Source organism: Manis javanica, chromosome 6 (genome assembly GCF_040802235.1).
Source record: "Manis javanica isolate MJ-LG chromosome 6, MJ_LKY, whole genome shotgun sequence".
Lineage (NCBI taxonomy): Eukaryota > Metazoa > Chordata > Mammalia > Pholidota > Manidae > Manis > Manis javanica.
In genome coordinates, this window is record NC_133161.1 from 101,457,230 (window position 1) to 101,473,613 (window position 16,384).

The 16,384-nt window shown below is 46.6% G+C and overlaps 1 protein-coding gene across 3 annotated transcripts in view; it reads right to left on the reverse strand.

The window, feature by feature from the left end:
* Nucleotides 1-16,384, reverse strand: part of DDC (dopa decarboxylase) — a 111,451-nt gene that overhangs the window by 17,088 nt on the left and 77,979 nt on the right. For all 3 annotated transcript variants that reach the window (XM_036992960.2, XM_036992961.2, XM_017680455.3), the window contains exons 7-9: nt 11,201-11,267; nt 5,288-5,382; nt 903-970 (exon numbers count right to left, since the gene is read on the reverse strand). In XM_036992960.2, the coding sequence (XP_036848855.1) occupies nt 903-970; nt 5,288-5,382; nt 11,201-11,267 (230 nt within the window). The remainder of the gene's footprint in view (nt 1-902; nt 971-5,287; nt 5,383-11,200; nt 11,268-16,384) is intronic.

Below are 16,384 nucleotides of genomic sequence, written 5' to 3' on the forward strand. Positions count from 1 at the left end.
TGTTACTATTTCAAACAAAGTCTGAAATGCCCATATATGAATGGGTTTAACGATCACATATCAAAGTTAAAGGCAAAGACTAACAAAAAAGAATGTGATTTGAACAGAAGAAAGGTGCTAAAGGTTTGGCTTCTCTGTAGATAAACTAGTGAAAGAGCAAATTGATTATTTGGTAAACTGGAAGACAGATTTAATGTTGGCTTGGGTGAGAGGTGCTTCCCCCACCTTTCTAAGGTGAAAAAGCACTTACTTAATTACATACTGAATGATTTTGCACAAAACTCATGCAAAGCCCCCTGGTCTTAAGACTGATGAACTGACTTCTTACCCTAATATACTTAGAAGAACCAGTTCCTGGAGATCCTATTCCACTCCCACCCATCATCCTTTCTTTAAATATTGTCTGTGTGATGGAATATCATCCACTTTAATTTTTGAATTATTTTTCCTGCTCTAAATATAACCAACATGGTTATGACACTGCTAAGATTTTCCGAGGAACTTCTTAGAAAATGGGATTACTTTTATTTTTTCTTAAGGCTTTTAGACTTAGATTTGTTAAACAGCTAAGAATAAAAACACAGAAACAACTGAATTAGAAATATGTAGTGAAATTCTTTGCATTTGTCTTTAATTATCGATAAATCAAACTATAGATGTTCTCTGTGAAAACCTTCTCTTTCCTTGTGCCAATATGCTGCAATAATATGTTCTAGGTTTACATCCAGGGTAAGATTTTGCAAGAATCTCACCCATGGTTCAGAAACAAAAGTAAGGAATAAGTATTATGTGTGCCTCTCCAAGAGCAGCATCTCAACACCTACCAGGCTTCTCTTTCCAAGAGGCCACTGTTCTGAGCAGCAGTGAGTGGGGAGTAATGGGCTCTAACACGGGAAACTTACCACATGGCAGAGCAGTCAAAGTTCACCAAAAGCCATTTGTGGGGATTAAAGTTAAATGAATCTGCAAACTGCCAAGGAATAACAACACAAGAAGACATTTCAGTTATTAATATTTAGTTATAAAACAAGCTCCCATACACAATAGCCAACAGATTACATGCTCAAATGGAAAGCAACGAGACCATGGGGTAGGGAAGGGAGGTACCTAGAGCCGTGGGGGTTGGGCCACAGGGTCAACAGGAAAGGTCTGGGCCCTGGGACTCAGGCAGCCACAGTACCCACCTGAGCCTCTTTTCATTCATTTTCAAGCAGGAACAACAATCACAGCTCATGACTCATGGAGCTAACACAGACCTGATTCTGGGCTGAAGCACAAAGGGAAGGGAATGACATGGGAGTCAGAGAACGGGGGGTTCAGTCCTGGCTCAACTCCATGTGGACCAGAGAGGGGGCATCTGCTTTGTGGAGAAGTTGTGAATCTCAGCTGGGTTCCCCTCAGCACAGCTCCTGACACGGACCCTCCGTGCTGATGGCAATGTTTGCTGATGTGGGTTTGTTAAGCTGGCCAGGTGGGTCCCCAGGGACATATGTGAAGAAAGCATGCCTGCTGCCTTCCATAGCTCGGGGTGACATGGGGAGCGAACAAGACAGTGGTCATCGGAATGCAGCATGGGATGGCCAGTAGTAGCCATAAAGCAGGCTGCTGCTAGAGGAGGGAAGTCGGAGCTGGGCCAGGACGTGCCAGGGAGGCCCCTACAGAGGGGTGCCCAGAAAGGAGCCAGGCTTGACCTCTGCAGGGCACAAAGGCTGGTGGTCCTGGGACAAAGTGCAAGGCACCTGAAGATGTTTGGAAAGGGTTTGTGGGAAGAGTGAAATGAAGAATCTCATCCTTTTATGTGGAAAAAGCATGTGCTTCAAGAGCCTCAGATCTGGCCTTAGCTCTTCCATGCTCTAGCCGAGGGCCTTGGTTCAACAATTCTATGGGAATGTATAAATGAGGGATTGGGATGAATGAGATCATATCTAGTGCCTTCCTATTAACACTTCCAATTATTTATGGTTGATCCTAATTTGGTGTAGGACTATTATACTCATTAATGGATACATTTTGAGGACCTTGGATAATTCAAAATATGCCGAATCCCAAAGCATAATCCAAAACTAGCCCTAAGGACGTGGGGATTCTGTCATCTGTGAGGAGATGCCCACGCCCAGAAGCAACAAGAATGCAGCTCACAGTTCTGTGGGCTCTCCTGCTTTGAAACTGTGAGTCTCAACTCATTTTCAATTGGGAAAATTCATACTTCTACCTTTCCTCATAAAATGAAATGTTGTTAATGTTTTATGCCATGTGCTCTCAAACCCGCATAGTCTGAAGTGACACAAAATATGTCCAAGTTTCAAATTTACAAGACTATTTGGGATAAGCAGAATTTTAATTCACATGCACTAGGTCAAGAACTGATCTGACCAATGAAATACTTTGTGCCTGCACTTTGCTCACCTCCATGAACCAGCAAAACTCTCAGAATATATGCATCAGCATGAGCAAGGGGAAAGTGAAAACTTCCTAACTAACCTACTGTAATCAGGGTCACCCCACTTTTCATTGGATCGGTTGATTATTTTACCAACATTGATGTAATAATCAACGCTTCCCCTTTAGCTAAATATTTTCTTCTCTATTTTTAAAGATAGCATTCAAGTTTGTTGTGCCCCTAACGGTTCCCTCACCGGAAGCCAGCAGCTGCCCCTGCAAAGCCCCTGAAGCCACACGCCAGTAGACTTCAACAATTTGAAGCACCACCATATTTTCAAGCAGAAGATAAGTGATTTCAACAACCAAGACCGCCAGGGAGGGTGCTCTGCATTTCCACAGAGCTGTCATGGGGCTGAGTTCTTCCATTTTCACATGGGTGCCCTGCTTCACCCTCTGGCTGATGAACGGAACCTGGGTCCAGCTGGAGGCCCAGGCATACAACCACGTGGCTAAATCCATAATTGAAGCCAAAATAAAGGCAGAGGCCATCACAGGCCCCAGCTGGCTGAATCTCCTGACGGGGAACTTTGAAATCTTCCCAAGGCTTCGAGACACCTCTTCCCTATCTGGTTCAGGGGTGAGCACAGAGGAGACAGTGGGGGTACATGGGGCCAGGTGGGTGTCGGCAGGGACATGGTTGGCCAGCTGACGGCAGCCTCGAACGACAGCCCACTCTGGGGGAGCAAATTCATTTCCTTCTAGGTTTCAATAAAAGTGATTTTGAGAGACAGGAAATGACAAGGCCTTTCATTTGTTGATAAAAGGAGACCAAATGAGCAAGGAGAGCTTTGTGTGCTAGGAATTTTATTAGCTCCCTTGTAGGGGGCTGGCCTGTTTGAATGTGTTTCATTACCCAACTGAGCTAGTATCTTCCTGCTGACAGAGAGAGCCCCTTATCTCCCCGGTAGCCCTGGGCAGGATATTACAGTCCTCTTATCTGACCAGCTGAGCAGCGAGGCCCTCCCCCAGCAGGGAACAGGAGTCGGGCACTAATGGAAGAAAAATGGAGATGGCAGGTCACTGGGCACCAGATCCTGCCTGCTGCTGAAAGGATCTCCACTGCGACGCTCCCATCCCCCGCGGAGGCCTGACAGAGGTTCTACCCCGTGAGAGGGGAAATGTCAAGTTGTGGGTTCACGGGGAAGAGGAGAGTGGTAGCAGGAAAAGACGGTGAAATCCTAAACCTTATGCTTAGAGAAGAGCGTGCCCTGGGGAGAGGTGGACAAATCTCACGGAGCTCACCTGGCCTCCCTGGAGACAGCCCACAGATCCTAGGAAGCCTCTCCTTGCCAGGACAAAAGGCACTTCTGGTGTGTAGGGATTTATACCCCATTTTCCAGCACCAGGAAACCACAAAACCAGTGGTCAGCAGTGAGCTGTACAGGGTGCAGTGTCAGCACCCCGATACCAGGCCTTCTCATATGTCCTCCCTACCCCCCGTGTTTACAGAGGCCTTTGGAAGCCCCGTGTACATCGCCCCCAGGAGTGATTTCTGCTCCAGCACAGACTCAGTAATCAATAAGTAATTATCGAATGAGTGAGTGAATAATGAATGGATGGGATGGAGCTATAAACGAGAATGCCATTCTCTTCTTTAGCAATAAGAGAATTATTCTTTTCAAAGGTGGGAGCGCTGGTGCTCCCCACACCCCACTCCACTTTTCTGGTATTATGGCATTAAGAGAATCCAAATTAGTAATTAGAAAATTGATTGGCAGCATGACATGAGAGCAGAGAGAGGTTTTGAGGGACATTCTCTCCTGGTTGTGGTGAAAAATAATAAACACAGTGTTTACTGTATTCCTGATGCCACATTAAGCCCTTTCAATGTGACTGACCCCTCTGGTGCTCACAGCTCCCCTCCAGGGAGATGTCATCAGAATCTATTTTGTGAGGTGTAGAGAAGATATTCAACCTGCCTGAGGGGACACAGCCAGTCCACAGTAAAGCTGGGATTCCAACAGGCTGTTTGATGGCCAGACTGTGCCCTTAATCCCTGCACTGAGTGTGGCCATGGTCCCACAAGACCCCTGCCCCTGACAACAAAACCAGGACCATAGATGTACTATCTCCATTCCTGGACTCACTGTCAAAGCCGGCCTCTCTGGACCCTTTGTTGCATTTACATCTGAGTTTTGGGTGAGGAGGGATTCTTGCCCGGTAAGCGGTGCTGCCATCAGTGAAATCCTGCTTGTCCAAAATAGCACATCAGAGCACATCTGTAAGGTCATTTCTATGTGCTAAATAAGCCTGTACCGTTTACATTCTGCAGCCCTGTGGGGAAGCAGAGTGCTGGTAAATAAGCTTAATTGTTCTGTCTCCAAAGAAGCAGGGGTTGGGGTGGGCATCACAGGCCCCATTCTACCAATTCCCAAAGCAGTATTGGACATTTAAGTGCAGTGGTGGCAGCTCGTTCAATGTCCGTTAGAGCAAATCTCACATTTGGTTAAGTGGTCACCACATCTATCCCATCAAGACCAGATCAGATGAAACTGCATGTTGATTCTTTAAAAAACCCTTGACCTCAACACATTTAGATCCTTATTTTCTTCCTCAGTATTTCCCCTCAGTTTTATAAGCTAAAATCTGTCCCATCTGACAGCTGTGCCCAGGGTTTGGGCTGACTGCAAATCGGCTATAAACGTCAGGTGAACTTGGAAAGGACAGACCAAATCATGGGGAAGGTTCTCACCCCAGTCCTGAGGGAATGAAATCCCCCAAATCACTGCAGTCAGATTGGAAATAATTTGCTCAAACAAATCACGACCGTGAAACACTGAGCATCACATCTTTGTAGGGAGAAATCACAGGTAACAGAATACTTCCAAACAAAGAGGACACCCACCTCCACTCCGTTCAGAAGATGCCGGAACTCAGGGCAGATGAAGGCGCTGCCCGCGTAGGCCGCATCAATGTGCAGCCACAATTCCTCCTTGTGACCTAAAGTCCAGAAGCAACTTGTGAGTTCCCTGAGGAGGCCCTCATTGAGGGGGCTGGCACCTGCCGCATCCCGTCCAGCGCCCTTCTTGAATATGGTTTATCCACAGCATTTCTTGGCCTCATTTCTGGATCCTACCCACAGGCTCTTCTTGTCTGAAGACTTCTTGGCTGAAGACACTGGGCATAGACCAGCGCCCAGTGAATTCATGGAGAGGGAGGGAACTGGGGCCACTTGCCTGCTTGACCCACACAGCTGGTCCTTGCGTTCAGCGTAACTCTGAGGGACCAGCAAGTGCCAACCCCACCAGGTCCCACACCCACACTTCACCCAGGCATGTGGCCATCCTCTGCCTCCCTCCCAGCTCTCCCAGCCAGCCCCTTCTAACATCGTCCCCACCCCAGCATCATTCAGGAAGGCCCAGTGCACAGCCCACACCTCCTCTGTGCCCACTGCACCCCATACACGTCCATCAGTCATTTAACGCTATCTGAACTCATCCTGGCTCCTTTGGTGAATGCGGTTTTTGTTTTCCATCTGAACCCAGCAGCCTTGCAGGAAGGAACCACATCTTACTTGGGAGCTGGGGCAGTCCTGTTTAAATGCGCTCCCTCAATTCAGTTGTACCCGGGTGCGACCCCTGCCTCCAATCACCCAGTGGCTGTATGGCCATGTCTCCCCTCCAGGCCCTTCTCCTCACAGGCAAATGGACGGAAATGCATTTGTGCCAATTGATGGATTCATGGTGCACTTTTTCATGCATGATGCTCATTAGTCATACGTGACACTGTGACAAGTGACAAGCAGTCCTGAGCTCTGCTGATAAAAGATACAGGTGGCTTTTCAAAGTCTTGATTCAGTCTGAGCTTCAGGATTGAAGGGATTAAAGCCCTGGGTTGGATCAAGAGCAAATGTGTCTTGAGGATGTATGCCATGGATGCAGAGGATCAGGGTACCATTAGGCCAGAGCGACCACGGCACGCATGTGGGCCAAGGGTGTCTGGGCTCACCACCTCAGCTGGACTGGCCTCACTGGGCGCCCACAGAGCCCTAAGTGGATGGGCGGTGAGCACAAAGCCTCAGGATGATCGGGGACTTCTTAGAAACGACAGGACAGCCATTATTGCTCCAGCACTGTGCTACATGTTGGTACAGCTCAGGGGTGCCATGGGGCAGGTGGAAACCTCAGATGCCCTTAGGGGCCAGGCACAAAATCTCCAAGCCAGCCTGTGACCCCATGGGCTGTCTGGGCTCCTTCCATCAGAGGCACTATGCTGAGTTTGAGACACCAGTGTGTGTTTGGTTCAGAACAGTGGCGTGAAGGGTGGGGTGGAACAGGACCTGACCAGGCAGATGTGTCAGGAAAGATGCTAGCTTTGAGGGCTGGAGGGGCGGGCAGAATCCAGAAACCCCGCAGTGCTCTTTCTTCCACAGCCCCCACATCCTCCCACCTCAGCCATCACCCTCCTGAGTGGGAACATGGGGTCAGACAGTAAAATCCATGACCCACCAACTTGAGCCAGGCCTCCTCCAGGACAGACAGGGGAGAGAAGGTCTGGCCTGAACCCCCAGGAGGGGGCCAGGACGATGCCAACCCCAAGGCTCTGTTGCCCCAGAATGCATCTGAGACCCGGAGAGGGGGCAGCAGAAGGCAGACGAAGGCCCGGGGAGGGAAGAGAAGGGGACACACAAGGGGAGGGTGTGCCGGGAGCATGCAGCCCCACTCCAGGAAGGTACAGCCTTCACCCTCAGCTCTGGGAAGGTGACCTCCAGCCTGGAGCACCTGCTGCTAGGGGTCTTTCCTGCCTAGAGCTCTGGCCCCAGACTGTAACAGTATGATTCATGTCAGGGGCTCTGGGCCATGCCCTGTGAGTTCCGGCTTCTGGAGGAACTGGAGACTAAAGGTATCAACAGGATGCCCAGAAGGGGCTGGAGAAGGAAGCCCAGCCACACGGGCAGTATGTGACTGAGCCCAGTAAAGCTCTGGCACCAACAGCTTGGAGCTTACCTGCTAGGGAGGTATTGCCCTGCGTGCATGCTGTTGCATACCATGGCTGCTATGCTTGCCATCCATGGCCTCAGGAAGGGAACACCCAGAGTCTCGGAGTTGGGACCCCTCCCACACTGCCCCACACATTTCCTCCTGTAATTAAGCAGGACTTGTGAGCCCTGCTGGTGGATTATCGGGGCTGAGGGTGGTTTTGGTTCTGGAACTCCTGAACTTGGAATTGATGTCAGCAGCCAGGGTGGTCTTTGAGGACTGGTTTCCTCTGTTTAGTTGGCCTAAAACTCCTGCAGAAGGCAGTTACAGACACCCGTGGTCAGCTCTCTTTTCTCCTTTCCACAAGAGGTAAAGAGCCAGGGGCACCACCCCTGCATCTCACGACTTTAGTGTGATTAGCTGGCAGCACAACCTGCCTTCTGGTCCCTCCAAATATTGCCGGTGTTCTAGGAGGCAGGTGGTCACCGAGACCCCAAGGCCAGAGCACAGGTGTTGCATGTCCCAGGGCAAAGTCTACCCAGCACCCAGGCAAGGCCACCCCATCCAGAGGCTTTCAGATGCATCCCAGAGGGAAGGGGCAGCCTACACAGCTCCTGCCCCCTGCCTGAGGCACATTTCCCTGTGAGGCTTTGGTGGACGGTAGCAGCCTGGCCCCCCTGCACCGTCGGCTGCGTCACCTCCCAGCTATCCTGAGTCCCTGGACGAAGGTTTTGCTGCTCCTCCTGCCCTGTACCAATTTCCACACCCCCTGGGAGCTTGACCCCTGCTTCCCACTTTCACACTTCCTGCCTATTATCTCATCCTCATCTCATTACACCTGCCTGGAAATTCAATTGATCAGTCCAAGTGGACCAATTGAAACAGCCTCACTGGTGATCATTTTAAAAGGAACCAAAAAGAAAATGTCTTTCTGAAAGCAGCATTTTGGAGAAAACCATCTTCTGATGTGTCCTCTTCATCAAATAATGGTGGAGTAATAACTTACCTGAATTATTCTAATGGTTTATTCTAACCATACTACAGAACAAGTCAGCTTAGGGGCTCAGAGCAGTCCTGTTTGAAGTTGAAGAATGCTAAGTTGGTCATAGTCAAGTCAATGGTGTCAGAGGAGGAAAAGTAGTAAAACAGTACCTAACTGGGAAGGCACTGCTGATGGTGATATCATCGTCCATAGGGAGTATAACCATCAGAACCGGCCTCCCATGTGAACTCCCGCAGCGATGGAAGGGTCTTGGCACCCATCCACCTCCGCTCCCTCGGTCGGCCCCAGAAGAGCCTCTGGGTTTGGTACCAAACAGGTCACAAATCTTGCTCTTTCCTCAGGGCCCAGCACCTGGGGAGGGGAGGGGGCTCTGGGACAGCCTGAGCTGGGACCCCTGCCTGGCGGAGAATGCCAGGAGCCTTCTGCTGGCTGTCACCCCCTTCATCCAGGGGGTGGCCAGCCCTGGGGCTCATGGGACTGCAGGACTACACAGGCTCTGCCCTGCCAAAGATCTTAAACTTCTAAATCCAATAGTCTCAGAAATTACATCAGCCAGCCACGTCCAGGACATCAAGTTCTCTGCCTGGCAGCTGGGTCAGAGGGTGCTCCAAGTGGCTTGGCCCAGCTGACAAGGGCTTGTAGCCAGGAGGCCAGTGCAGTGGCCACAGTCCAGAGCCAGCCCCTTCTGTCCCTTTTCCCCATCCCTGCACCACACATGACTGCCTTCAGCAGCTGTCTAGATACCTGCCACAGGCCGTGCGTGGTGGAGAGAAACCCTGTGTATGCCTGGGCAAGTCTACACCGACAGCCCCTGGCACCACCTGCCTCACAGCACACACTCTCTCCCTTTTGTCTCCCATGATTTCTGTGCGTTAATTCATCCTCTAAAGAATCCTGAGAGGGGACTATTACCATTTCACCATTCCAAGTGGTGTTTGCCTCTCCATGCTAAAGACGTTACGGACAAGGAAGCAAAGCTCTGAACTGAAGCAGACAGCTTTAAGTAGTGAGCTGGGATGCACCGGGCACTCTGTGCCAAGGCTGCCCAATGCAGGGTTACACAGCTGGGGAGGGAGCAGCGCCTGAGAGGGTGCTATGATGCGCGGTTACACGGGGGGAGGGAGCAGCGCCTGAGAGGGTGCTCTGATGCGGGATTACACGGGGGGGAGGGAGCAGCACCTGAGTGGGTGCTCTGATGCAGGGTTACACAGGTGGGGAGGGAGCAGTGCCTGAGAGGGTGCTCTGATGCGGGGTTACACGGGGGGAGGGAGCAGCGTCTGAGAGGGTGCTCTGATGCGGGGTTACACAGGGGGAGGGAGCAGCGCCTGAGAGGGTGCTCTGATGCGGGGTTACATGGGGGGAGGGAGCAGTGCCTGAGAGGGCGCTCTGATGCGGGGTTTCACGGGGGGGAGGGAGCAGCACCTGAGAGGGTGCTGTGATGCGGGGTTACATGGGGGGAGGGAGCAGTGCCTGAGAGGGTGCTCTGATGCGGGGTTACATGGGGGGAGGAAGAAGTGCCTGAGACAGTGCTCTGATGCGGGGTTATATGAGGGGGAGGGAGCAGCACCTGAGAGGGTTCTCTGATGCGGGGTTACATGGCGGGGAGGAAGAAGTGCCTGAGAGGGTACTGTGATGCGGGGTTACACAGCTGGGGATTGAGCAATGCCTGAGAGGGTGCTCTGATGCGGTGTTACACGGGGGGAGGTGATGGAGCAGCGTCTGAGAGAGTGCTCTGATGCAGAGTTACACACGGGGGAGGGAGCAGCACCTGAGTGGGTGCTGTGATGCGGGGTTACACAGGGGGGGAAGGGCAGCCCCTGAGAGGGTGCTCTGAGAGTGTGAACAGCCTCCATGGAATGCCCAGACCATGCAGAGGACCTGCTGCACCATCCACGGGGCCATGGCTCACCTGGAGCTGCGGGAGATTTCAGGCTCCAGGACCAAGGAAGGGTGCCCATGACCGAGCTCCCATATCCCCGAGGAAAGTCCCCATTACGGAAACCCTCTCAAGCCCTCTGAGTGTCCAGGCCACAGGTTCGAGGTGAAACTTTAAAAACAGCTGTTGTTCAGGGCTCACCTTTGGCAATCCCTGAATTCCCTCTCCACCAGAACCCTGGAGGAGGATGTAAGCTGCCAGGAAAGCTCGGGAAGCCTACATCCTTCCCAGGAGAAGCTTAGTGCTTTTGTATGGTTTCCTTAATCACTTGAAGTATGGTGCTGAACTACACTCAGTCATTCTGGAAAGGCTAAAACAGACACGCCAGAAGATGTTAATCAGGATGGCTAGTTCTCATGTCCGTCTCCTGTGAGTGTACTTGCTCTAAGAGTTTCAAGGGTTTACCCTTAGCAACATAGACTGGCAATCTTGCATCTGTGCTCTACACTGCTTGGAGCAGTGATTTCTTATGATTATGTGTAGGAACAGCTAAGCTCATCTTTTGTTCAATTAGCCCAAATTCTGAGTTTCTGGAGCAAATACAAGAAGAGTTTGACAAATCATCATAATTTTATTATGTTAATATTTTATTATATTACTATATGCGTGGTTAATATATATTATTAATATACATCTTACTAATTATATAATATATATATTATATTATATATTGCATTATAATGCAATGTTATGATATTTATATGATATAATAATTATGGAGGAGAGCCTTCTCTCTATATATAACATTCATATATATTGTATATATAATGCATAATATGATACATAATAATGCAATATATTATGAATATTATGATGGAGGAGAGCCCAAAAGAGGAAGGTGTACTAAAGTCCCTGTATATTGAGAACATTTTTCAGAGGAAAATTTAATTGGATACTTACAGATAGGACCCACTTCCAAGAGATTGTCAAATGAACAGCAGGCTGTGGTCCCCAGGGTAGCCACCACCTGGAGAAGAAAGAGCAGACCTCCTTTTCAGTCTTCCCATCTGGTCAGAATCATAACCCCACCTTTGCAACCCCCACTCCATCCCCCAAACCCAGGGTGAGCCCAGAGACTAGCATGTGGAGCTTTGTGAATGTCTGCTAGAGGAAGACGGAATGGAGATCTCTGAATGCATGTCTGATCTTCACATGTAAGCAGCAAAGCAGGCTGAGGAGGCAGATCCACACACAGAAAATGGGGCTGGGAGGTTAAAAAGGCACTTGAAAGACACTTCCCAAGTACCCAGGGGCATAAAGGGAGCCCTTGGCCACTGGGGCAGAATTTCCTGTGGTCTGCTTTGTTGACATCAGCATGTACACTGACCAGAGGGATAGCATTCTTCTGTGAAGTGGGAAGTCTGGGTGTTTTCTAAGTTTGGGGGGAGTGCTTGAGCATGTGTGTGTGCAAGTGTAGATGCGCATGTGTGTACATACAGTGTGTGCATGTCATGTGTGCATACAGTGTGTGCGTGGATGTGCATGAGGTGTGTGTGTGCATGCAGTGTGTTCATGAGTTTGTGTGTGCATGTGTATGTGCAATGTGTATGCATGCATGTGTGCAACAGTGTGTGTGTGCATGTGTGCATGTAGTGTGTGTGTGTGTGTGTGTGTGTATGCAGAATGTGGAACAAGCACACAAGATTATCATGTGCTATTGCTGCTCAAGCCGGCATGAAGGCTTCCTCTGGACAGCCTGTGGTCAGCTCAGGGCCACCAAAAGAGTTTGACCAAAACTACCCCTCACTAGCTTTCAACTGCTGCCTTTCCCTCTGAGCAATAGTGCTTTCAAAGATTAACTTCAACCCTCAAAAGACAAAGATTTGCTCTCCTTATGTATGACAAAGCCCTACCAATGTTACTAATTCTTTTTTTTTTTGTGATGTTACTAATCTACAATTACATGAGCAACATCATGGTTACTAGACTGCCATTATCAAACCCCTCCACATACCCAATTACAGTCACTATCCATCAGTGTAGTAAGATGCTATTCTTACTTCTTGTCTTCTCTGTCTTGTACAGCTTTCCCTGTGCCCCCCACTACATTATGTAGGCTAATCGTAATGCCCCTTTTCCCCCTTATCCCTCCCTTCCCACCCATCCTCCCCAGTCCCTTTCCTTTTGGTAACTGTTAGTCCATTCTTGGGTTCTGTGAGTCTGCTGTTGTTTTGTTCCTTCAGTATTTTCTTTGTTCTTATACTCCACATCTGAGTGAAATCATTTGATACTTGTCTTTCCCTGCCTGGCTTATTTCACTGAGCATAATACCCCATAGCTCCATCCATGTTGTTGCAAATGGTAGGATTTGTTTTCTTCTTATGGCTGAATAATATTCCATTGTGTATATGTACCACATCTTCTTTATCCATTCATCTACTGATGGACACTTGGATTGTTTCCATTTCTTGGCTATTGTAAATAGTGCTGTGATAAACACAGGGGTGCATATGTCTTTTTCAAATTGGTCTCCTGCATTCTTACGGTAAATTCCTGGGAGAAGAATTCCTGGGTTAAATGGTATTTCTACTTAGAGTTTTTGAGGAACCTCCATACTGCTTTCCACATGGTTGAACTAATTTACATTCCCACCAGCAGTGTAGGAGGGTTTCCCCTTCTCCACATCCTCACCAACACTTGTTGTTTTTTTGTCTTTTGGATGTTGGCCATCCTAACTGGTGTGAGGTGATATCTTATTGTGGTTTTAATTTGCATTTCTCTGATGATTAGCAATGTGGAGCATCTTTTCATGTGCCTATTGACCATCTGAATTTCTTCTTTGGACAACTGTCTGTTCAGATCCTCTGCCCATTTTTTAATTAGATTATTTGTTTTTTGTTAGTTGAGGTGTGTGAGCTCTTTAATATTTTGGATGTCAACCCATTCTCAGATATGTCATTTATGAATATATTCTCCCATACTGTAGGATGCCTTCTTGTTCTATTGATCATATCAATAGAACAGATTGATATAATCCCACTTGTTCATTTTGCAAGTTTCCCTTGCCCAGGGAGGTATGTTCATGAAGAAGTTGCTCATGTTTATGTCCAAGAGATTTTTGCCAATGATTTTTTATAAGAGTTTTATGGTTTCATGACTTATATTCAGGTCTTTGATCCATTTCAAATTTACTTTTGTGTATGGGGTTAGACAATGATGCAGTTTCATTCTCTTACATGTAGCTATCCAGTTTTGCCAACACCAGCTGTTGAAGAGGTTGTCATTTCCCCATTGTATATCCATGGCTCCTTTATTGTACATTAATTGACCATGTATGTTTGGGTTACTATCTGGACTCTATTTCATTCCACTGTTCTGTGGGTCTGTTCTTGTGCCAGTACCAAATTGTCCTGATTACTGTGACTTTGTAGTAGAGCTTGAAGTTGGGAAGCAAGATCCCCCTGCTTTATTCTTCCTTCTCAGGATTGCTTTGGCTCTTCAGGGTCCTTGGTGGTTCCATATGAATTTTAGAACTATTTGCTCCAGTTCATTGAAGAATGCTGTTGGTATTTTGGTAGGGATTGTATTAAATCTGTAGATTGCTTTAGGCAGGATAGCCATTTTGACAATATTAATTCTCCTACCCTAGAGTATGGGATGAGTTTCCATTTGTTAGTGTCATCTTTAATTTCTCTTAAGAGTGTCTTGTAGTTTTCAGGGTAGAGGTCTTTCACTTCCTTGGTTAGGTTTATTCCTAGGTATTTTATTCTTTTTGATACAATTGTGAATGGAATTGTTTTCCTGATTTCTCTTTCTGCTAGTTCATTGTTAGTGTATATATGAAAGCAACAGATTTCTGTATATCAATTTTGTGTCCTGCAACTTTGCTGAATTCAGATTCTAGTTCTGGTAGTTTTGGAGTGGATTCCTTAGGGTTTTTTATGTACAATATCATGTCATCTGCAAATAGTGACAGTTTGACTTCTTCCTTACTATTATGGATGCCTTACATTTCTTTGCATTGTCTGATTGCTATGGCTAGGACCATCAGTACTATGTTGAATAAAAGTGGAGAGAGTGGGCATCCCTGTCTTGTTCCCAATCTTAGGTGAAAAGCTTTCAGCTTCTCACTGTTAACTATGATGTTGCCTGTGGGTTTGTTGACAGTTTTTATCATGAATGGATGTTGAATTTTGCTGAATGTTTTTCTGCATCTCTGGAGATGATCATGTTGTTTTTTCCTTCTTTTTGTTGATGTGGTGGATAATGTTGGTGGATTTTCAAATGTTGTACCATCCTTGCATCCCTGAGATGAATACCACTTGATCATGGTGTATGATCCTCTTGATGTATTTTTGAAATTGGTTTGCTAATATTTTGTTGAGTATTTTTGCATCTATGTTCATCAGGGATATTGATCTGAAATTTTCTTTTTTGGTGGGGTCTTTGCCTGGTTTTGGTATTAGGGTGATGTTGGCTTCATAGAATGAGTTTGGGAGTGTTCCCTCCTCTTCTATTTTTTGGAAAACCTTAAGGAGAATGGGTATTATGTCTTCTTTAAATGTCTGATAAAATTCAGCAGTGAATCCATCTTGCCCGGGGATTTTGTTTCTGGGTAGTTTTTTGATTACCGATTCAATTTCATTGCTGGTAATTGGTGTGTTTAGATTTTCTGTTTCTTCCTTGGTCAGTCTTGTAAGGTTGCATTTTTCTAGGAAGTTGTCCATTCCTTCTAGGTTATCCAGCCTGTTAGCATATAGATTTTCATAGAATTCTCTAATAATTCTTTGTATTTCTTTGGGGTCCATCATGATTTTTTCTTTCTCATTTCTGATTCTGTTTATGTGTGTAGATTATCTTTTTCTCTTAATAAGTCTGGCTAGGGGTTTATCTATTTTGTTTATTTTCTCAAAGAACCAGCTCTTGGTTTCACTGAGTTTTCTATTGTTTTATTCTTCTCAATTTTATTTATTTCTTCTCTGATCTTTATTATGTCCCTCATTCTGCTGACTTTGGGCCTCATTTGTTCTTCTTTTTCCAATTTCAATATTTGTGACTTTAGACTATTCACTTGGAATTGTTCTTCCTTCTGTAAATAGGCCTGGATTGCTATGTACTTTCCTCTTAGAACTGCCTTCACTGCATCCCACAGAAGTTGGAGCATTGTGCTTTTGTTGTCATTTGTTTCCATATATTGCTTGATCTGTTTTAATTTGGTCATTGATCCATTGATTACTTAGGAGCATGTTGTTAAGCCTCCATGTGTTTGTGAGCCTTTTTGCTTTCTTTGTACAATTTATTTCTAGTTTTATACCTTTGTGATCTGAGAAGTTAGTTGGTAGAATTTCAATATTTCTGTATTTACTGAGGCTCTTTTTGTGGCCTGGTATGAGATCTATTCTGGAAAATGTTCCATGTGTATCCTGCTGCTTTTGGGTGTAGAGTTCTGTAGATGTCTGTTAGTTCCATCTGTCCTAGTGTGTTGCTCAGTGCCTCTGTGTCCTTATTTATTTTCTGTCTGGTTTATCTGTCCTTTGGAATGAGTGGTATGTTGAAGTCTCCTAAAATGAATGCATTGCATTCTGTTTCCTCCTTTAATTCTGGTAGTATTTGTTTCATATATGTTGATGCTCCTGTGTTGGGTGCACCGATATTATAATGGTTATATCCTCTTGTTGGACTGACCCCTTTGTCATTATGTAATGTCCTTCTTTATCTCTTCTTACTTTCTTTGTTTTGAAGTCTATTTTGTCTGATACAAGTATTGCAACACCTGTTTTTTTCTCCCTATTGCTTGCATGAAATATATTTTTCCATCCCTTCACTTTTAGTCTGTGTATGTCTTTGGGTTTGAGGTGAGTCTCTTGTAAGCAGCATATAGATGGGTCTTGCTTTTTTATCCATTGTATTACTCTGTGTCTTTGTATTAGTGCATTCAGTCCATTTATATTTAGTGTGATTATCAGTAGATATGTACTTATTGCCATTGCAGACTTTGGATTCATGGTTACCAAAGGTTCAAGGGTAGCTTCTTTACTACCTGTCTACCTTTATCTCACTTATTATGCTATTATAAACTCAGTCTGATGATTCTTTATTTCTCTCCCTTTATATTCTTCCTCTTCCACTCTTTATATGTTAGAT